The sequence below is a fragment of the Sciurus vulgaris genome (assembly GCF_902686455.1).
Source record: "Sciurus vulgaris genome assembly, chromosome: 13".
In the NCBI taxonomy this organism is placed as follows: Eukaryota; Metazoa; Chordata; class Mammalia; order Rodentia; family Sciuridae; genus Sciurus; species Sciurus vulgaris.
Genome location: NC_136474.1, coordinates 61,685,118 through 61,709,618, shown reverse-complemented (window position 1 = coordinate 61,709,618; position 24,501 = coordinate 61,685,118). Strand labels below are relative to the sequence as shown.

Below are 24,501 nucleotides of genomic sequence, written 5' to 3'. Positions count from 1 at the left end.
AAACAAAATGTATGTATTTTAAAAATATTTTTTAGTTGTAAATAGAAACAATACCTTTATTTATTTATATCTATGTGGTGCTGAGGATTGAATCCAGTGCCTCCATGTGCCAGGCAAGTGCTCTACCACTGAGCCACAACCCCAGCCCCTTAAAATGTATTTTTAAAGGATAGTATAATGACCCTCCAATGCTCAGCTTCAAGATACCTCACTTTGTTTTTTCCCAGTGTTTCCCAAATATATTTTACTTCAGGACGCTTGAAAAAAATGCCTAACAATTAACATTCTGGGAAATGGTGTGTCTTGGATCACTTTTTTTAAATTGCGGTAAAATAAATATAATAGCTACCATCTTAAACATTAAGTTGGCAATTTGGTTTATTCTCATTGCTGTGCAATCTCTATAACTTTTTCATCTTGCAAAACTGAAACACTATGCTCAAAGAAACTCCCCGTTTCCTCCACCCCACCCTTGCCCCTGGCTACTACCATTCTACTTTGTTTTTATGCATTTGATTACCCTAGATGCATCATATAAATGGAATCATAAGAGTATTAATCTTTCATGACTGGTTAATTTCACTTAACATCATCATGTCAGAATTTCCTTCCTTTTAAAGACTAGATAATACTCATACGTGGTTTGTATACACCACATCTTGTTGATCCGTTCATCCACTGACGGAGACTTACACTGTTTCCATCTCTGTTATTGTGAATATTTCTTATGAATATGCATGTACAAAGACTACCTCTGATATTTTATGGCATTTGCTTCATTACATAACAGTCCATGTCTTTCTATCCAGCCATCATTCTTATTTTTTGTGTATTTCAAAGTTGCAGACCTTTTGGTAAACTTGCCCTAGGCACTGCAGCAAACACATTAATGACTGAAGTTCAATATTTGGTTTTTCAAAGGCATTTTTTGAACTGCCATAGAAATGAGAAATGTGGCCACAAAGGCATACACAGGACATGTGTTCACTACAGAAAATGTTTCCTGAAAGATAGGCAAGGGCCCATTGTTGGTCATGTCATTTTGGTTACGGCAAAACAACCTCCATTACCATTTAGTAGCCTGGGTTAACAAGGGCTGCATGATAGACATTCACTTTTGTCATCCCACCCAGAGCAGGCCCATGCCTACCCAGTATCTGGTGGTTGGGGTCTTAAGCAGTCCTCTGCTGGAAACCACTGACTGTGGTCCTGGATTCTCCTGTAATAGCTTCCTCAGCTTAACCCTGAAGAAAACCATTTTTTGTCTGCTAGTTGCTTCTCTGTTCATTGTTTTGGTTTTTATGTTTGAGTTGAAGTCCTGCAACTAATGTGAATGACTCACTCGATGATAGCACGTGATGGGGTTGTGGCTCAGTGGTAAAGTGCTCACCTAGCATACTTGAGGCCCTGGGTTTGATCTTCAGCACCACATAAAAATAAAATAAAGGTATTGTGTCCATCTACAACTAAAACAAAATAATTTTTTTTTTTTACAATGATGATAGCAGGTGGTCTGGAAGCTGTCCCTACATCCAGCAAGTTTCCCTTCCCAGAAAACCAGCCTGGCCTTCAAAAGCCTGTCTTCTTAGATGTGGTCCTTTCTACATGGACATAGCACATGGAGGCTCCTGCTGCTAGAGAACTCTAAATTCACCTCCTCAGTTTGCTGGCCGCTCCAGGTGTTTCATCATTGTTAAGACAGGCTAAGTGCAGTGAACCAGAAAACCTGAGCAACTAATAAGGACCACATCAAGTCAGGGCACTGCCAGCAGCAGAGGCACACAACACCCTGCTCCAACTCACCTGCAAATGCCCTTGAGGCTGCCATGTGGATTCTGGGGCCATATTTCAGAACATACACCAAAATAAGAAAAGCCTCAAGCAGGAAAGACTCTTTAGGATAGTGACCCCATCCAGAGGAGTGATACAAGAGGTAGTTGTCAAAACATGATGTTGTAGTATGTTCTAGCAAATGACGAGTTGTTACATTGCTTCTCATGCTTTAGGGTGTATCACAATTCTCTGAAATTTTGTTGAAAAAGATTCCTGGACACTATCCCTGGAGATCAATATTTACTAGGTAGGGCTTGAGGTCTGAGAATTACAGTGCTGTCCTGTGATGCTTGTTGCCAGTCTGCTGACACTTCTATTATCTGCAACTAGGGAAAAATACAAATCTTCAGGCTCCCTCTTTGACAGGGGCCCAGCCATCAGTTTTTTTTGTTTGTTTGTTTGTTTGTTTTGGCTGCCTTTCTGCTACTCTGGATTGAACCCAGGGACACTTTATCACTTAGCTATATCCCTAGCCCTTTTTATTTTTTATTTTGAGACACAGTCTTGCTAAGTTGCTTGGGGCCTCACTAAATTGCTGCAGCTGGCCTCAAACTCGAGATCCTCTTCCTGCCTCAGCCTTCTGAGAGTTGCTGGGATTATAGGCATGTGCCACCAAGCCTGGCTGCAATGAGTTTTGAACCAGCCTGACAGGTCACTGTGATGCATCAAGTTTAGGAGCTGCCTAAGAATATTACATTCTGAAGCTCTTTCCCTTTCTACCTTTAAAACACACATGTAGCTCAGCAGGGACTGAGCGCAGGTTAGTGCACGCACACACAGAGTCAAGGGCATAAGGCAACTTTGTAGAGATGAAAATAGGCTAGAACTGCATTGTCCAAGAATGGATGGCCTCTAGTTACATGTGGCTATAGAACACTTGAAATGTGGCTAGTTTGCACCGAGGCAGACTCCTAGCATAAAACAGCTCATTAATAATTTTTTATGTTGATTACAAAGTTGTCCTTCAGTGTATGTGGAGAATTGGTTCCAGGACCTCAGCAGAACCAAAATCCAAAGATGCACAAGTCCCTTATATAAACGGTATAGTATTTGAATATAACCTCTTGCATACTGTAAATTATCTGAAGATTACTTACAATATCTAAAACAATGAAAATGCTATGTAAATAGTTGTTACACTTTATTTTTTTAGGGAATAACCACAAGACAAGTCTGTGAGTACAGATGAGATGCAATTTTTCCTCCTAATATTTTCAATTCATGGTTGGTTGAATCCAGGTTATATGGAACCCAATACAGAGGGCCAACAGTATGTTGATACATTTTTTTGTATATGTTGTATTACAGCAAATTTAAAATTAAATTTTACCTGTTTCCTTTTATTATGTGGCTATTACATTTTTAAAATTACATATGTAGCTCACTATTGGACTAGAAATATTATATAGCACAGGTCTAAAAATCTGCATCTAGGAAACACAACTGAACACCTCTGAAAGCAAAATATCATATTAAACAACAGCATAAACTCTCACCTAGAAAATCCTCACCTTCTTTTTTTCAACATATTGAATTTGCCTGATGACTCCATGTTCCAGTAGGGTTGGACCCAAGCCCCCATTCTCCTGTCTTCCCTAATCTCTCTCCACTCAACTCCCAAGCTCCTAACCCTGACCTGCCTCTAACCCTCAGCTGGCATTCCAATGTCATTTCCAGCACCCTCTCCCTCCCTTTGGCATCCTCCCTAAGGTACCCTCTCTTGGCTTTGCTACTACATTCAGATGATTCAGAACTCTTTTTCAAAACCTAAATTTGAAAGTTTAAATGTCCGAATATTCTACTTTAAGTAACCACCGCCCCCCCAAAAGCAGAATCTATGTACCTTAAAGAATAAAAACTGGCTGTAGTACAAAATTATAACTGCCTGCCAAATGCCTAGAATAATTGGCATATACTAGGAAGAAAGGGTCAAGGCAGAGTTAGCACACTGTGTGTGGTATGTTTATTTACAAAAAAATATTAAAATAAAAATAGAATAATCTGGATTTCTTCTCTTTTTATTTCCTATGTCTACCCTCTGAAGAAGGTAATAGATAATGATGTACCCCACAGAGGATGCTTTGGTTTGGATGTGGTTCAAATGTGTCCTCTACAGGTTCATGTGCTAGAGGCTTGGTCCCTAGAGTGGTGGAGTTAAAAGGGGGTGAAACCTTTATAAGGTGGGACCTAGTGGGAGAATAATACTTTTAAAAGAAAACAATACTTTTCTAACAGGAGCACATTCTCACTGGAGGTCATTCTCATGAGACTGGGTTTTTTTAAAAGCAAGTCTGGCACCTTCCTTGAATCTCCCTTTCTTTCTGTCTCAACAAATGACCTCTTTCTCCTACCTACACTCCCAACACTGTAATTCCATCCACCATAAGGCTCTCACCAGAGTCAGGATATCAGGACCATGTTCTTAGATCCCCAGAACTCTGACTTAAATAATCCTCTTTCTTTATAAAGTACCCAGCACCAGGCATATTGTTACAGCAACACAAAGCAGATGCAGAGGGGCAAATAAAACAGTCCAAAATAACATAAAATCAAGCAAATGTGATCAAGAACAGATGTTCTTAATCTGGGACTCATGGAAAGTAGGTCCAAAAATCTCTGAAAGTATGAATCAAGGTCTTGGATATGTGTAAATATACATAATATAAAACAAGAAAAAGGGTGTGCAGTTTTCATCAATTTCAAAGGGTCCAGGACCCAAATAAGGACTGCTATCTGAATCAAAAATGAAGCTTGATTCAATTGTGAAGGTAAAGAAAGGTGATCTATTTACATGATAAATATTTTAAGACACCAATGACTGTAAGCATGTGACAATGAAGCCCATTACAGTGCACATCTGTTAACTCTGTATATCTTCACAGTGTGATCTTCACCACAACTTGCAAAGTGCAACCAGTCAGCACCTTCTCCTTCACTCTGCTCAGCTTTTCCATTGCAATTCTTCCAACATAGTTTTTTGATAGCAAGTGTATGACTTTGGCTACAACCAAAACAGAGAAATCATAAAATTAATGTATGTCATAATTACAAAATATTTTACTGGGCACTCACACACATATTAATTTAATTAGTATATGCTCACTAGTAATGCTAGAAAGATGAATGGAAATAAATTTAAAAATTAAAATGTACAGGTTTTTAAATACCATCACTAATATTTTAGCAATTTTATTTTAACTTGGAAAATATCTTACTCTGCTTACTTTTTTTTGGACAGTGCTGGGGATCAAACCCAGAGCTTTGCACATGCTAGACAAGAACTCAACCAGTCACATTAAATTGACCAAATTATATTGTGTGCATGTACAAATAGATATATGACAACAAATCCCAGTATTGTGCAGGATTACAGTATTCCAATAAAAATTATTTAAAAAGTTAAACTAAAATCATTAAAAAACAGTCTTACTTACTGGACAATGACATCACCAAAAAGAATAAGAAACAGACGACGAATTTCTGCCAAATGTTTTAATGATTAGTAAAATTCATGAAATGACTACTAAAGTCAGTCTTCCAAGTAACACTACTAAATGTATTTCTTTTTCTAAAAATTTCAACTTTATAATATATTCTAGATTATTATATTCACATCCCTGAAAAATGGAGGAACTTTTACTCACATTTTTATACTGGATAAAGAAAGACAATGAAAGATTTAATGAACTGCATAATGAAAGAGCCTTGGTCTTCAACATGCCCTCCAACTGCATGATGTTTGGGCAAGACAACCAAATTAATGCTCCCTATCCCCTCTCACTGGTCCCTCAAAAGGCAGAGCTAAGGGCTGGGGAGATAGCTCAGTTGGTAGAGTGCTTGCCTTGCAAGCACGAGGCCCTGGGTTCGATCCCCAGCACCACACACACACAAAAAAGGCAGATCTAGAATGTTACCAAATATAGATTAGCAATAAAACTGTGAAAATATAATATCGTTGATAAATTTAATTTACAAAGTAGATCCTCAAACCAAAAAGTAATAAAGTGAAAAACCTAACTAGGTTTCAAGGCAGCGAATATTGAAAACAATATCAGAGCACACAAATTATGCATTCAGATGCTGTAAAAATGAAGTACAACTTCCAAGTGATGAAAGACATTTTTCAGATTAGCCCACTAGAACTTGGGCAACCAAATAACTGTGAGCTCTGCAAGTGGTCATTCCAACAATGCTGCTGTACATCAGTGCTTTCTGAGAGTCATCTAGAAGAATGCTTCATAATATGGAGACTGACCTAAGCACCCACAATGAAAGCTCATCTTCCTTTGAAGATGAATTTGATTACTGAAAGCAGCCAAGGCACTGGGAGATGAGCTTTGCAAATAAATATGAATGGAAGGCTTAAATACAAATACCAAGCTTTATAAATATGAATGGCAAGCATAAAAAAAGATAAAAGACGGCTGGGGTTGCAGTTCAGTGGTAGAGCGCTTGCCTAGCATGTATGAGGCAGTGGGTTCAATCCTCAGCATCACATAAAAATAAATAAAATAAAGGTCCTTTGATAACTAAAACAATTTTTTTTTTAAAAAAAGGTAAAAGATTGAAATAAGTAATAATATAAAAGGTCTAATGTTATAAGTGGTTTTCCTGTATCACAAGTTCTCTTGTTCTGAACACAAACCGAGAAATTTCAAAAACATTTTAAGTGACAGTAACATCAGTGGAATCTCACGTATTACTGATCAATATTAAAGTTTTCTCATTTCATTAAAAAGAATGGTATCACTGAAAGAAACATATATTTCTTCCCAGGAGAGTTATTTTGAGGGACAAAACTTATTTGGCTATATAAGATATGTTTATTTTTTTCTTTTTCCTTTTGGTATTTTCCTTCAAACCTAGTATGTTAACTCATAACATTTAAAAGATATGGAAGGCTGAGGATGTAGTAGCTCAGTGGTACAGCACTTGCCCAACATAAGGCCCTGTGTTTAATTCTAAGCACCACAAAAAATAATTTAAAATAAAGTAAAAGATAAGGCGTTTGGGGAGTCAACCTAAAAGATAATGTTGCCTGTTGGACACAGTGGCACATGCCTATAATCTCAGTGGCTCAGGAGGCTGTGGCCGGAGGATCTCAAGTTCAAAGTCAGCATCAGCAACTTAGTGAGGCCCTAAGCAACTCAGTGAGACCCTGTCTCTAAATAATATACAAAAAAGAGCTGGTGATGTGGTTCAGTAGTTAAGCATTCCTGGGTTCAATTCCCAGTACCAAAAAAAAAAAAAAAGACAATGTTGTTTATATTATCTTTGAATCTCATTACTGGCAAAAACTTGAAATTTGTTAACTGGAATGATCAGCAATCCAAATAATACAATTGTTAAGTCAAGAATTAGTTCTAACTTGCAAATTTAAGTCACTATAATGTGGGGGGGGCGCATCTTGAAACAAACAAACAAAAAAAAAAACCAACAATAATTCTATATACATTCCCTTTCTGTGCTTTCTAAGGGGCTTCCTGCAGGGTCCTACATTGGGGTCCTGGAAGTGGTCTAGGTACCAGGTTAGAGGCAAAGCAAGCACTGTGGACAGGCAAGGTAAAAAAAGAAAAAGGGAAGAAAGGCAGCCCAAGACAGAAAATTTCAAATTCCTAAATGGAATTTCACTGGATTCTTCCCTCCTGAGCAAGCCAACAGCATGAACTGTGTAACTGCTAAACTCAGCACAAGAGATGGGAGAGAAGCCCCAAGGGTTGCAATAATAAAGGCAGAATCTCATTTTGACAAATATAATTCATAAGGAGCACTAACATGCTTGGCTGACATGGAGACAAACTACTGGATGTAATATCTTGTAGCTGGATTACTTTCCTAGCACCACCAAAAACAAAAACAAAAACAAAAAAAAAAATAAATAAAAAAACCTACTTTCATCTCAAATGGTTGCTGTTTGTTAACACAATAGCATGTAAACAGGAAATCTGATCAAGTAAGCTTAAAAAAAAAAAGTCCAATTAATAACAAACATTAATTTCAAGAGGTACCACTTAGTGGTAAATACCATAGAGGTTTCCAGCCCTCTCCATGAAATGTGGCATAAAATTTGCCCACTAAAGACCCTGTAATTTCTATTTAATCTTAGGGAAGCAAATATGAGACAATACCTTTGACTTGTTTCAATACAACGAATCCAGTCATTTATTTCTGGAACTTGATTAGTCTTTTTCCAGGTATATAAGCAAATCTTTCCACACTCTAATCCAACTGCAACCACATACCTGTTGTTAAGGAGGAGGATGAGAATGATTAATTCGGCATGAATTCCTATTATCTCCATCATCACTCTAAATCAGCTCTTCATAGTATCCCAACTGTCCCTGGCTTACAAAGGACTCTGTTTAAAGGTGTTCACTCAGGATACACTGTGATGCTATGCTGTGTCCTCAAGGAGCCCCTCTCTACAGAAAGTGCACACAGGTTTATCTCTTCCTCAGTTGGCAAAGTCCATGAGCCAGTGTTTTCCAAGTTGGCTGCAGGGACCCCTACTGAAGATGCTAGTTATAGAGAAGGCCTGTAAGGACTATAGTCCTGCTGTCAATGAAATAAAACCACTTAGAGTCTCATTCCTAATGTGTATTTTACCAGTCAGAATCACTGAGTTCTATCAAGTTAAAAATTTTATGAGAAACATAAGCATCTTGAAAATAACAGCAACTCAGAAGCAAAGAGAACACATGAATTGAAATGACAACTGAAATGATATTGAGAAAGTCCCCTTAAAGCAAACATAAAACCACATGCCTCCCCTAGAGACTAACCTTCCAGAAGAATCAAGCACAGGGCAGACACTGACAGCTGTCACAGCCCCGCCCACATCCAGGACGGAGGAGCAGGGGCCAATGCCGTGTTCCATGCAGTCATCACCACAGTCACATTCACCCCAGACAACCACCTAACAGAAAGACCACATTTAGTAAAGCTTTCTTTTTGTAAGGCTTCTAGCAATTTATCAAAATCTGATGGTATGAATAATGAAAAACATTTCCTCTGGTGTTTAAAACTCTGCAGCATTTATATTTGTGCATGATGTTTCAGAACTTCAGAGTATTTCCAGCATCACAGACACAGTGTGGCAGACCCTAGTCTCTGAGACCTCAAGTACCTAAGCATGTTGGTCTACAGATGGACTGTCCCTGCCCAGAGGTCACAGAGGTGTCTAGGATGCTCATTACACTCACAAACCACTTCTGATCCAGTGAAATTCCATCACTCATGTCCTTACTGAAGGGGCATATACACTTCCCCAAGAAGTTACCACAAAATTTAAAAGACTTATTAAGTCTCTAGCTCTTCACTCTACATCTGAGAATGAACTCAGAGATCATTTATCCTTGATGATATCCCTGATGATACCCCTCATAAGAAATGAGGCTTCCCTGGAAGCTCATGCCTCAAGAGTATAGGAATGGTCATGAAGAAAAGGAATGGGGAGTGAGGTGAACGAGAGTTGCAAAATGTAGGACCAAAGCAAGATCCTGAGCAGAAAGCTCTAACCAAAAGCAGAAGTATGTTTCTGAGAAGGTGCAGTGCATGCTGCTTGGTTGGTTTCAGCTCTGATAGTTGTGAGAGCTGTGGCTGGGCCACCTTCTACTAGGTGTGACTGTGGAGAGTAGAAGCAGCCCGGCTTCCTCAGCATCCAGCATAGCACAGGCAAATAAACACCAGGGAAGAAAGGAATGGGCAAGGGAACAGAAGTGGTGATCTGGAGAAAGATGCTTAAGTGGCTGATGCTGAGGTGTTTCACCTGAGTGACACCAATCCTGAGCCAGTTCTCTGCTTCAGTAATTTGTACCATGTCTATGACTGGAGAGGACAGGGGAGGAAAGAAAACACTAAACTGCTTCACCACTTCTGGTCTGCAGAAGTGCAGAAAAAGGAGAGAACAATTTAAAGAGAAAGAAAATAGAAAAGCATAGAGGACAAGCAGACATTTTCCAGAGGACAAGGGTAAAGGTCATGTTCAAGAATATATAGCTACCTAACTTGTTTTTTTGTTCCAAGTTTGGGTCACATTCTGCCCCTCTTCTATCACTGAATAAAAAAGTCATAATCATTCATTATAGAAAAATGTTTAAATTCATCGAAGTATGAATCAGAAAAACTAGAAAATGTTTTTCTCCTATGTTCTCCTCTTCCCTCTCCTGTTCTCCTAGTTTCTTAGTCTTGACCTGTTCAATTTATTATTTTTCTCCCACTGGGGATATTTGATGAAGGTTATGTGTCTGAAAAGTCTTCTCTTAGTATTTTTGATATTTCAGAGCAAGTATTTGTACAATCAACAACAAAAAAGACTTTTTCATGTGTCTATATGAAAAACACAGAAAGATCTGATTTTTAAAAGTTGTATCAGAAAGGCAAGGTTATGCAATTTTTAAAAATTCAAACATACTTAAAAATGTTATCTTACACTTCAAAGAATATTCAAATATTCTTTGGACTTTTAAAAAATTACCTTTTTGTCTCGACTCCCAGTGAAGAAATACTTGCTATCAGGACTCCAGTCACAAGACCAAATAATTCTACTGTGCACAGAGGTGATTTTATTGGTGAAGGCAAAGAGACTGAAAATTGGGTCTGAAAAAAAATGTGCAAACATCACTCACAAAGCATAGAAAACTATTTTTTTTAACTTGTTAGAAAGTTCACGTTTAAGTACCAAATATATTGTGCAACTTGGTAATCTATTTGCATATGCTCACTTTTGTAATAGACTAAGGCCAGGCAACTGACAGCTCAGCAAAAGGCTGTTGGCATACTGCTGTTTTTCTAGTAGGAGATGCTTTTATATTGACTAGTCACTCTAATGACTAATGACAAACTTCTTCCAAACAGTTAACTAAAATTTCAATTTATGCCCATGGAAGAAACAGAAGCAGAGCAACCTTACTCTGCAAGTAGCCAGATTTGCATATTAGGCTATGCAAAAATGATTAATGTTCTTAAATTTTCTTATAAAAGAAAGAGTTAGGGCTGGGGAGATAGCTCAGTTGATAGAGTGCTTGCCTTGCAAGCATAAGGCCCTGGGTTCAACCCCAGCACCGCAAAAAAAAAAAAAAAAAAAAAAAAAAAAAGAGCTAAAGAGAACACTTTCCTTGTAACATTTAAATGTTAATGTAACTAGCCCTTAAGTGAACTAAACCTAAAAAATGTAACTGCTCATGAGGAAAGGAGGAGAGTGTATCTATTAATCCATAATCCACAAAGACACAATCAATTAAAACATGTTATAGAACTTTTTTGGGGGGGTAGGGAGTACTGGGGATTGAACTCAGGGGCACTCAACCACTGAGCCACATCCCCAGCCCTATTTTATATTTTATTTTAGAGACAGGGTCTCACTGAGTTGCTGAACGCCTTGCTTTAGCTGAGGCTGGCTTTGAAATCAAGATCCTCCAGAGGCCTCAGTCACTAGGATTACAGGAATGAGTCACTGTGCCTAGCTTATAGCTCTTTAACTTTTTAAAAAACACATGCTGCATGTGAGGAAATAAGTAATGATGCAAAAGAAAATATATATGCTTCTCAACTTACAACTGAAAATATTAAGTTGAAAATGCACTTAATACACCCAACCTACCGAACAACATAGCTTACTAACACAATATGCTGTAGAACCTGAGTTTTTAATCTTTGTAATCATGTAGCTATCTGGGAGCTGCAGCTTGCCGCCACTGTGCAGCATCATACTCCATGTGGTTATTAGCACAGGAAAAGATCAAAACTCAAAACTAAAAGCATGAGTTCTATCAAATGTAGAAATCACATAATGTAAAAATCACACAAATCATTTTTGCACCACTGTAAAGGCAAAAAAACCCTAAGTTGAACCATGATAAGTTAAGTACTAACTAGCTATTCTAACACATCCTATAAGCATGTCTTATACTGCCTGGATGTTCGCTGAAATATAAGAAACTAAAAGACTAGAAATATCACAAAATGAAATTATATGTAAGTCATATCCATGATTAAACACCACAAATATACTTTAAACTCCCTCTGGATTTTAGCCCCCAAAAGGAAGTAGGGAATGGTAACAGGACATTGATGCAATGACACAAAGCTTTTATTCTTTTTCTTTTTAAAATCTATGCAAGATTTACAGTAGATGGATTGTTATCCACAGATGCATAATGAATCCTTCCCAATGATCAAAATGGCAGGGGAGGGTAGGGAAAGGTTGAAAATAAAGGTTCCTCTAAGTTTCATAATTTAAAATATTATATTTATAAAATAGTTCATAGAGGAGACAGAAATCACTCATTTCCAAGTTTCTTAAAAGTACCTTTATTATTTCATTCCAATAAAATCCAAGCTCAGAATGTCATCTATATGGTTTTGTGGCAGCTATTCTATAAACACTTATACGTCTTCCTCAGTCATCTGAGAACTTTGAAAGGTCTTACATTCATTAGACTCTGTCTTCACCCTGTTATCCATTTGTCTTAACCCAAAAGCTGCTTAATATGGATAAAATAAATATAACTATTTAATAACAACATGTTTTACCGAACTCAGGTGAGATTGTATCCTGCCTTTTCCATAATGACCAGGTTCGATCTCTGGAAACAGCCAGTAAGAACTTGTCATTAGGTGAGAAGGCCATCTGCGTGACAGTCAAACTGTGGAAAACTAAATTCTGCACCTGTTTCCAAGATGTAGTGTTCCAAAGAATGATAGCTGCATGTTCTTTCTTAGCTGCCTGTACAGAGATGAAACAAGGAAGCGGTTTAAGCAGAAATAAAAAGAACATATTTTCTAAAGTAACACATAATTTCTATGACTGTATTATATGGATTTGTTTGAATGCAGAAAACAACAACGAAACACCACTCCTAGAGGTAACAATAAAGGCTAATCTGTGATAAAAGAGAGAAAATTGGGATTAGAAAAAATAAATCATCAGGGACCAATGCTGTAATCACGTTTTAACTTGTTATGAGAAAAATACATGTTGTGTATTGTGTAATTAACCGTTTGGAGACTTCCACTTCTGATGAATATAGAGTAACTGGGACCAGATTTACTCTAGTATGAGAAAATTAAAAAGCTAAACAAAATACAAGAAATGACAGCACTCCAAAATATAAATATTTGGCAACAAAAAACACTGATCCCAGAGAGACAAAATGAATCACAGGAAAAAAAACAAAGAACCATGAACCATGCAACAACTTCATCAGTCAAATATAACTGGAGTTTCCAAAAGTATGAGAAGAAAAAAACATATGAAAAGATAAGGGCTAAAAATTTTCCATACTTGATGAAAACAACAAACTTTCAGACCCATTAGGTTCAATAAAACCCAGCATAAGAAACACGAAGAAAATCATACCAATAATAATCAAATTATTTAAAACTACCAACAAATAAAAAAGTTTAAGAGGAGGAGAGAAAAAGCCTATTGCAAAACAATGAAAAATTACAGCAGACTTCTCATCAGAAAGAAACGATGCAAGCCAAAAGAAAATGGAACAACATCTTCACTGTATTGAAAAGAAAAAACAACTTTAAACTGAGAATTCTTTACCCACCACTATTATCACTGAATACTGAAAGAGAAGCAGACTTTTTTGAGGGCAGGAGAAAACTTAAAACAAAAAACCCCACAAATTGCTGGGCATGGAGGCACACGCCTATAATCCCAGCAGCTTGGGAGGCTAGGGCAGGAGGATTCCAAGTTCAAAACCAGCCTCAGCAATTTAGCAAGGCCCAAAGCAACTTAGCAAGACTCTCAAAATAAATCATAAAAAGATCACCATTTCAGTGACCCTGGGTTCAAATCCCAGTATTCAAAAAAAAAAACCAACCAACCATGACCAGCAACACTGCATTACAAGGAATTTTAAAAGAATGTCCCCACGCAGAAGGAAAATATCTGATGGAAAAAATGTTCCTGTATTCTTTAAATCTCTTCCAAAAAATAATACTGTTTAAAACAAAAATAATAACAAGGCTGGGGATATAGCTCAGTTGGAGTTGGTAGAGTGCCTGCCTTGCCATATACAAGGCCCTGGGTTCAAACCCCACCACAAAAAAATAAATAAATAAATAAATAAATAAGTAAGTAATAACAAAATATTGTGAGGTCTTTATGAAGAAAATACAACCAAAATACCACAAAGTAGGGGGAAATCAAAGTATACTTTTGTAAAGTTCTTAAATAATAACACAAGGTGGTACATTACAATTTGAAGGTAGATAGTGGTAAGTTAAAAATGTGAGCTATAAAATTTAAAATGACCACTGGAAAAATATACAGAAAATTATGTATACTAACTGAACCAAAAAAAAAAAGTATAATCATAAAAAATAACTATTGAATATAAAAGAAGAGAAATGAAACATGGAACAGATGAATCCTAGGACAAAAAAGTAAGATGAGAAAGTTAAATTCAACCATCCTCAGTTATTACATTAAATATAAGTGGAACCATCCCCAGTTATTACATTAAATATAAGTGGTATAATAAATACCCCTATTAAAATGAAAGTCTGCTAGAATAGGTTAAAATGTAAGACTCAACTATAGGCTGCTTCTAAGCAACCTACTTGAAATAAAAGCAAACAGTTTAAAAATAAAATCATGGAAAAAGATATAACTCAAGGATTAGTCAAAAGAAAGTGGGTATCAGACAAAGTAGATTTCATAACACAAAATATTGCCAGGAATAAAAAAGGTTAAAGTGATAAACAAGTAGATTAATCAAAAGGACGTAATAATCATAAATGTATATGCACCTAACCAATAGAGCTTCAAAATACATAAAGTAAAAACTGATCTACAATATGTCCATAATTTATAGTCAGATTTCAAAATAGCATTCTCAATAAAACTGAACATAAAGAAGATTCAGGGGCTGGGGAGATAGCTCAGCTGGTAGAGTGCTTGCCTCATAAGCACAAGGCCCTGAGTTCGATCCCCAGTACCGCAAAAAAAAAAAAAAAAAAAAAAAAAAAAAAAAAAAAAAAAAAAAAAAAAAGGATTCTAACAACATATCAACCAATATGATGTAATTATCAATATATAACATTCCATTCAAAAGAAACAATACACATTCTTTTCAAGTAAACATGGAAACTTATCAATATATAATTTTAAAGAATTCAAGTCATACTATGAAATTTGTGGAAAGTTTTGTTCCAGAAAAACTGGGTCTCAGGGTATGAGACCTGGCCACACAAGGTGCTATAAGAGCAAAGAAAGAGGCAGATCGATTCAGGTTTGCATAGAGCTCGACATACTAGAGAGTGACCTATGCTGAAGTACGGTCATGGGCAGCAGCAAGGCCAGTAGATCACCGCAGCTTAGGTCAGAAGGAGGGGGCATATGAAACAGTCAGGACAAGAGTGACTTCATCTAAGAAATGTACCTGGTTTATCTCAAACCAATATCAAGGACTTCAGGCACATGCTTGGTGCTCCCAGGCCCAGGGTCTGGTCATAAAGCTCCACCACCACTTTAATGGTTTTGTTTGTTTATTGTATGCTAGAAAACAGATCAGGATTACTTAGGGGCAATCATGATGGTTATGACTCAAAATGGTCGTGGTCAAGTCAAGATGGATCTCTATGTGCCTCAAAAACAATACTTGGAAATTTGTAGCACTAAACACCTATATTAAAAAGAAAGATAAGAAGCTGGGCGTAGTGGCAAATGCCTATAATCCCAGTGGCTGGGGAGGCTGAGGCAGGAGGATGATAGGTTCCAAGCCAGACTCTGAACTTAACGAGGTCCTAAGCAACTTAGCAAGACCCTGTCTTAAAATAATAAAGGGCTGGGGATGTGGATCAGTGGTTGTCTCAAAATAATAAAGGGCTGGGGATGTGGATCAGTGGTTAAGAGCCTTTGGGTTCAATCCCTGGTACCAAAAAAGAAAGGAAAGGAAGGAAGGAAAGAAGGCAGGCAGTAGGGAAGGAGGGAAGGAGGGAAGGAGGGAGGGAGGGAGGGAGGGAGGAAGGAAGGAAGGAAGGAAGGAAGGAAAGAAGGAAGGAAGATCTGAAACCAGTACTTCAACCTTAATCTTAAAAGTTAGAAACGGAGAGGAAATGTAACCTAAGTAAGTAGAAGGAAAAAAAAAATAGTAAATATCAATGAATTAAAAACAAGAAAAATAATGAGAAAGTCAATAAAAGCAAAAGCCGAGTCTTTGAGGACACCTCAACTTACTGTTTACTTCTGCTCCCCTTAAAAAACAACAACAAAAATGGGGGGTGGGGGGAGGCGAGAGGTTTTGAAGACACAAATCACCAATAGCAGAAATAAGAAAAGTTATATTACTACAGATATTAAGAGTATCATAAGGGAATAACATGACTAACCATGTCAGTAATCTGACAACTCAGATGAAGGGACACATTTTCTGAAAGACATGAAGTACAAAAATGAACTCAAGAAAACTCAGATAACCTAAATAACCTTACTTATACCCATTAAAGCAATTGCATGCACTTAAAAACCTTTCCACAAAAACACCAGAGTCAGTTGGTGTTACCTGGGAATTCTATGAAAACTTTTAAAAAGAAATACAACACCAATTCTACAAAAATAATTTTAAGAAAATTGTAGAGAAGGAGATGCTTGCATGAAGGTAGCACTACTTTTAGACCAAACCTAGAAGAAGTCATTATGATGAAAGAAAACTACAGAGCAACACCCCTCAAGAACTATTAAAAGTTCTTAACACAACTGTAGTAAATGAATCCAACAATATATAAAAAGACAAAACATTATGAGGAAGTGGGATTTGGTTCAAGGAATGCTAAGTTATTTTACCATTTTAAAAATCATTCAATGCAATTTATAAACAAAAAAAGATAGATGAAGGGGAAAAAAATGACAAAATCTAGCATTCATTCCTAATACATTCAGAAAACCAGGATCTTCAAGGAATGTCCGCAATCAGAAAGAACCACGAAAAAGCTACAGCAAACATCATTTTTAACAAAGACTAAATGTTTTGTTCCTGATATGAAGACCAAGATTAAGATCTCTGCAGTCACTGTTTCCATTAAACTTTAAGACAGTGATATAGGAAAGGAAGAAATAAAACTTTTTCATTCATAGACAACATAAGCATCTATGTGGAGAATCTGACCTTATCTACAATAAAACTACTAGCAATAATAACCAAGTTCAACAAGATTGTGGAACATAAGCTCAATATACAAAAAGCAACTATATTTCCATGTATGATCACTGATACATAAAAAAGAATATGTCTAACTAAATATATGCAAGACCTGACATTGAAAACTATAAATATTCCTTTTAAGATATTAACACTGGGGAAACAGGGAAACTTGGGGAGAGAAATGTGGGTATTCTGGGTAGTAATCTTTGCAATTTTTCTTTAAATCTAAAAATTCTAAAATAAAAGATGCATTTTTAAAAAGTTCATTCCTAAGAGAAATTAAAGGCCTAAATAAACAAAAGGCTCATTTCTTTCACATGTTAAAATACTAAATATTGAGCCAGGCACAATGACACATGACCGTAATCCCTGTGGCTCAGGAGGCTAAGGCAGGAGGATTACGAGTTCAAAGCCAGCCTCAGCAACTTAGCAAGGCCCTAAGCAATTTAGCAAGATCCTATCTCAAAATTTAAAAAAATAATAAAATCTTTTTAAAAGACTAGGGATATGGCTCAGTGGTTAAGCACCCTGGGGTTCAATCCCCAGTACCAAAAATACATACATACATACATATATACATACATACATAAATTAACAAATAAAATACTCAATATTCTTAAAATTATCCCCAAATTCTTCCCATTAGATACAATGTAATCCCCATCAAAACTCCTGCCTGTATTTTTTGTAGAAACTGTCAAGCTGCTTCTAAAATGGAAAAAGTAAAGGGCCTAGAATAACCAAAATAAGAGTACAAAGAGAGTTAGAAGATGTATTATAAAAAACTACAGGGCTGGGGAGATAGCTCGGCTGGTAGAGTGCTTGCCTCGCAAGCACTAAGGCTCTGAGTTCGATCCCCAGTACCACAAAAAAAAAAAAAAAAAAAAAAAATACGGTTACTGAGAGTATGATACTGGCATTATACCAACACAGATCAAAGGAACTGAATAAAGCCTGGAAACAGACCCACACATATAAATTGACAGAGGGCAAAAGAAGTTACAGTGGCGAAGGGACAGTCTCAGTAAATGATGCTGGATCAACTGGATATTATACTATCAAAGAAAATCAATTTTATTCTGTACTCCATGCCAAATTGAAGAGTTAATTTAAAATGTTTCATTAGATTTAAATGTAAATTTAAAAATTATAGAGCTCCAAGAACAAAACATAACAAAACATTTATAACCTTGGTTAGGCAAGTTTTGGTACATGACAAAGATAACCCAATAGAGGAAAAAATGATAAACTAAACTTCACCAAGACACAAAGTTCCTCTGTTCTCTGAATGACACCGTTAGGAAAATGAAAAGACAATACACTGGGAAAACATACCAATATAGTACATATCTGATAAAGATGTATCCAATATATATAAAAAATTTTTCAAAACTCAGTAATAATAATAATCTAACAAAGAAATAGGCAGAAGATATGAAGAGACATTTTACCAAAAGAGATAATATGGATGGAAAATTAGCACATGAAAAGATGATCAATATCAACAGTCAATAAATTGCAAATTGCAGTCACATTGAGCTATTATACCCTTATTAAAATGGTTGAAGGTAAAAAGATTGGCTGTACCAAGACCAACTGGAAAGCTAATATCCTACTGGTGGGATTGTAAAATATAAAACCACTTTGGAAACCAGTTTGGCAGTGTCTTAAAACTTTATTAATGCACCTACCATATCACCCCAAAATTCCACTCATAGGTATGAACTCAAGAAAAATGAAGGCATATATCCATGCAAAGACTTGTATTCCTAATTGCTTTATAAGGAAAAGACAAAAACGTGGCATTACTATACAAGAAAACAAACCAAATGTCCATTAATAAGTGTATGGATCAACAAACTATGGCACAGTTATACAAGAGAAACCATTCAGCAATAAGGAACAATGAACAACATGGATAAATCTCAAAAAATTATCATGAAAAAAAACCAGACCCCATCAAAAAAAAAAAAAAAAAGGAAAAAGAATGCATTTATATAAAATTTTAGAAAATGCAAACTACTCAAATCATTAGTGGTTTCCTAGAGATAGAGGCAGGAGTTGGGGGTGAGAGGCAGAAAAGAGATATTACCAAAGAGCATAGAAAATTTGGGGAATTGATGGATATCTTGGTTATCTTGTTTGTGGTAATGATTTTATAGGTATAAATGTTAAGTCAAAACTTATTAAACTGTTTATATTAAACATACAATTTATAATATATTAATGTCACCTAAATAAAGCAACTAAAACCATTAATTTAAAAGATAAACATTCCTGGGCTGGGGTTGTGGCTCAGTGGTAGAGCACTTGCCTAGAATAGGTAAGATACTGGGTTCAATTCTCAGCACCACATTAAAAAAAAAGAAATAAAGATATTGTGTCCAACTACAACTAAAAAAAAATTTTTTTTTTTTGTGGTGCTGGGGATTTGAACCCAGGGCCTTGTGCTTATGAGGCAAGTACTCTACCAACTGAGCTATATCCCCAGCCCTTAAAAATATTTTTTAAAAAGAAGGAAATGTTTTTTAAAAAAAGATAAACATTGTTGCTACAGTATGAAAGATAAACATACTACAAGTGAGTCAACTTGAAAAGGAAAAAATTATCAATTACATGATTACAGTAACCTATATTAAAAACAAATTAGCTACTCAGTGGAAGCAAAGCCATTTGAGCAATTGAATCCTGTTCTTACCAATGGTTCCACACAACAGATTTGCACTACACAAGTTTAACAAATTGTGGCGTAACCACCCAAGAGACAACTACTCAGCAATAAAGAATGAACTACTGATACATGTAACAATATGAATGAATCTCAATTATAACTGATTTCAATTATATAAAATTTTAGAAAATGCAAACTACTCAATCATGACAGACTTTTTGAAGATTTGCAACAATTTGAAAAATTCAAAGAAGAATTGCATTGCCTAGAACTATTGAAGAAATAAGAAAAAGTTATGCCACATGCCATAAACATACATTGGAGAAAAGATAGCCTCTTCAACAAATGGTACGGAGAAAATTGGAAATCCATGTGCAGCAAAATGCAATTAAACCCCTATCTTTTACCCTGCACAAAACTGAATTCAAAGTGGACCAAGGACCCAGGCATTAGGCCAGAGACCCTAGGCCCAAATCTCCATTATGTTGGCTTAAGAACCAACATAATGGGGCTGGAGACTTTCATGCTAAATGAAATAAGCCAACCCCCCAAAACCAAAGGTCTAATGGTCTCTCTGATATGTGGATGCTAACACACAAGAAGAATCAATTGTAAACTTCTAAAGCATGAGAAGTAAAATCAAGAATCAATAAATGGGATGGTATCAAACTAAAAAGCTTCTTCACAGCAAAGGAAACAATCAATAACATGAAGAGAGAGCCTAGAGAATGGGAAAAAAATCTTTGCTACCTGCATCTCAGACACAGCATTAATCTCCAGGATATATAAAGAACTCAAAAAATTTAACACCAAAAAGCAAATAACCCAATCAATAAATGGGCTAAGGAACTGAAATGACACTTCACAGAAGTACAACCAATCAACAAATACATGAAGCCAGGCGCAATGGTGCGCACTTGTAATCCCAGCAGCTGGGAAGGCTGAGACAGGAGGACTACAAGTTCAAAGTCAGCCTCAGCAATGGCGAGGTGCTAAGGAACTCAGTGAGACCCTTTCTCTAAATAAAATACAAAATAGAGCTGGGGATGAGGCTAAGTGGTTAAGTGTCCCTGAGTTCAATCCCTGCTACCCAAAAAACAAAAACAAATATATGAAAAAATGTTCAAAACCTCTAGCAATTACAGAAATGCAAATTAAAACTACACAATTTCATCTTACTCCAGTCAGAACGGCAATTTTCAAGAATACAAATAACAATAAATGTTGGCGAGTATGTGGAGGAAAAGGTACACTCTTACATTATTGGTGGGGCTGCAAATTGGTGCAACTACTATGGAAAGCAATATGGAGATTCCTCAGAAAACTTGGAATGGAACCACCATTTGACCCAATTATCCCACTTCTCAGCATATTCCCAAAGGACTTAAAATCAGCATACTACAGTGGCATGGCCACATCTGTGTTTGCAGTAGTTCAACTGACAATAGCTAAGCTATGGAACCAACTTAGGTGCCCTTCAACAGATGAATGGATAAAGAAAATGTGGTATATTTACATAATGGAATACTACTCAGTCTTAAAGAAGAATGAAATTATGGCATTTGGTGGTAAATGGATGGGGCTGAAGACTATCATGCTAAATGAAATAAGCCAACCCCCCAAAACCAAAGGTCTAATGGTCTCTCTGATATGTGGATGCTAACACACAATAAGGGGGTAGTGGGAGGAGAACAGAAGTACTATGAATTACACAAAGGGGAATGAAGGGAAGGGAGAAGGGATGTGAACAGGAAAGATAGTGAAATGAATCAGTCATAACTTTCTTATGTTCATATATGAATATACCACCAGCATAACTCCACATCATGTACAATCACAAGAATGGGAAGTTATACTCCATGTATGTATAATATGTCAAATATATTCTATATCATATAATTAAAAAGAACAAATAAAAATATTCAAGTTGGGGGCTGGGGTTGTGGCTCAGTGGGAGAGTGCTTGCCTAGCACATGTGAAGCTCTGGGTTTGATCCTCAGCACCACATAAAAATAAATAAAATCAAGGCACTGTGTCCATCTACAAATAAAAATATTTTTTAAAAAATTAAAGTTGAAAAAAAAGTTATGCCACAAAGACATAAAATATATGTAGATAAGAGACTAGTATATCATTTACTACTTCCATAAAATATACACATTTATTACAAAATTACTATACTACACTAATAACTTCATATCCATGTCCTGTTGCTACTGTAAGGAGTTAAGTCATACAATGGGATTGGGCATGGAGCTCAGCAGTAAAGCACCTGCTTAGCATGCATGATGCTCTTGGTTCAATCCTGGCCACACACACACACACACACACACACACACACACACACACACACACACACAAAATTATATGCAGATTTTCAACTATGCACAGGAATTGGCACCCTAATCCCTGCACTGCCAAGGGTAGACTCTATTTAAGAACAAAAATGTGTAGCTAAAATAGATTTAAAATGTAACTGTAGGGGGCTGGGGATATAGCTCAGTTGGTAGAGTGTTTACCTCACAAACACAAGGCCCTGGGTTCTAAACCCCAGCACCACCAAAAAAAAAAAAAAAAAAAAAAAATTTAACTGTAAGCTTTTAAAGAGGCAGAAGGGAAAGAGAGTTAAAGAAAATAAGATTTGGGCTGGGGATATAGCTCAGTTGGTAGAATGCTTGCCTTGCAAGCACGAGGCCCTGGGTTCAATCCCCAGTACCACAAAAAAAAAAAAAAAAAAAAAAAAAAAAAAGTAAGTAAGATTCAGGAAAAGCCAGTACCAGTGGCCTTTCACATAGAATTTTGCCCAAATTTCTACCAAACTTGCAAAAGCCTAATGATGCAAACAACCTGTGATCAAGCAGAATCAAAAGTAAAACTTCCTACCTTGCAAGCTGAGGCAAGCAGAGTCTTTGAATTGTTACAGGCAACACAAAATATTTCATAACCATGTCCATATCTAAATTTAAAGACAAAATGAATAACCTCTGCATTAGTATAATATGCCTAACCTCATGCTGTAAAATTTGTAAAAACTAAGAAAATAACATCATTCTCCCAAGCAACACACATTTCTTTTAGCAAACGCTACATTTTTGTCTAGGTAAATACTTTCAGAAAAAAACGGGAGAAAAACGACAGCTTCCTAAAGTAATAGAACTCATTCAAACAGATCAAGATTCGAGTTTTCACCTTTTGTCCTTAGACAGATGGTACAATCAACCACCAAGGAAATGTTTTGATGGGAAACTATCAAGGACAAAAAAGACCAGTTACCATAACAAAATTTTAGAAGAGAAAATATGTTATGCCTCTCTACTTTAAAACTTAAGACCAATAAAACTAATAAATATCATAAATATTAACATAAATATCAATGTGAGATGTGATTCTTACTTGTCTGAAGAGCTACTGAAAGTTCTGTAGAGCAGGAGGGAGAATGTAGGCAGGTTAAGGAGAAAATAAAATTGTAGAGGGAAAAAATCCCCATGTTATGGCAGAATCAAATCAAAGAGGTAAGTATAATTTAACTTACAGTTTTTGAACTTCAGGCCACAAAGTGTTCTGCAGAAGATGATCCTCAGTGGGAGGCTCTACAATAAATTTGTAGTATTACAAATAAAGCAATACAAATAAAGCAATAAAGCAATTTTTAGCCAAATAAAGCAAATTCTATAGCACCTTTTTAATTCAGCAGCAACAGACACCATACATGTGTACTAGTGATTCTACTAAATCATCTTCTTGTCATTTCTTACCAGTAAGTAGGGAGGGTTGAAAGGCAACCTGGTGATACTCAAAACCAGTACTAGTTAACAGTTCCTCTTCATGAGAAGGTTGAGAAGCCATGTCTCCTAGTTTAAAGAAACACATCAATTACCTTGAATGGAGTTACTATCTTTATGTCTCTTATACTGTCTCGATACAGCCCATAAGAAAGCGGTGGCACCTCAAAGTGGTGTATTTCAAAGTTATGGCCACACGACTCAAAAGCCAAAGGTATTTCTACACTCCAGTGTTTTCCAAACAAGTTCTGGAAAGCATTAATCAATTCCATAAAGATTCCTTCCATTTGCTTTGACCTAGCAGTTCACAATCTTTTTCAACTATACAAGATTCTCAGGTTGCCTGCATTCCCATCTGTGACTCCACTGCTCTGTTAAAGACTGAAAAGCTAGTACTATTTTCAGTGGTTTGCATTCATATACTTATCACAAAAATCTGAAGGGAGATGATAGATGTGTGGACTGTGATTAAAAAATGAAAAAAATGAGCTGTAGTAACAACATTAGGTATACACTACACAAGTATATAACTAAGTTTTACATACAATGAGCGGTTGAATAATTTGAGACCAAAGCCTTACCCTGGAATACAGCTTTATTTGATAATCCCAATGCAGGGACAGTAGCTCCTTCAGGAAGATCATTGTCGTGCTAGAATAAAAAATCAGATAATATAAGTTTTAAACACTAAAACCTACTGGTTTCCTCAGGCACTACAAAAATGTCATGCTCATAAAGGCTGAGAAACAGTTTCAAGACCACCTAGTGTGGACACCTGCCCACTCTTCCACCTCCTGAACCAAGAGATGCAATGATGAGCAATGACTCCAACAGACACTCTAACCCAATTCATAAAGCCCAGCTTCTTCTCATCCATGTCAAATCCTTATAGCTCAATGGATTTCAGGGTCTGACAAGAAATGCAGCAGGGTGAAAAAGGAGGGACCAAAGCTCCACCTCCAAGAAAGCCTCAGAGGGCACATCTTTGATGATCCCAGTCCTAGAAAGGGATTTTATTAAACATAAAATACCTAGAAAGGTATTTTCATTAAACATA

General features: G+C 36.4%; 1 protein-coding gene across 1 annotated transcript in view; it reads right to left on the bottom strand.

Annotated features, from left to right (window-relative positions):
- Positions 1-3,152: 3,152 nt before the first annotated feature.
- ELP2 (elongator acetyltransferase complex subunit 2) overlaps positions 3,153-24,501 on the bottom strand; it is a 49,020-nt gene continuing 27,671 nt past the window's right edge. Inside the window, exons 14-22 of the mRNA XM_079108522.1 lie at positions 24,026-24,095; positions 23,418-23,513; positions 23,195-23,252; positions 22,546-22,618; positions 12,367-12,559; positions 10,310-10,431; positions 8,616-8,749; positions 7,962-8,075; positions 3,153-4,834 (exon numbers count right to left, since the gene is read on the bottom strand). Coding sequence (XP_078964648.1) covers positions 4,678-4,834; positions 7,962-8,075; positions 8,616-8,749; positions 10,310-10,431; positions 12,367-12,559; positions 22,546-22,618; positions 23,195-23,252; positions 23,418-23,513; positions 24,026-24,095 — 1,017 coding nt within the window. The 3' untranslated portion in view covers positions 3,153-4,677. The remainder of the gene's footprint in view (positions 4,835-7,961; positions 8,076-8,615; positions 8,750-10,309; positions 10,432-12,366; positions 12,560-22,545; positions 22,619-23,194; positions 23,253-23,417; positions 23,514-24,025; positions 24,096-24,501) is intronic.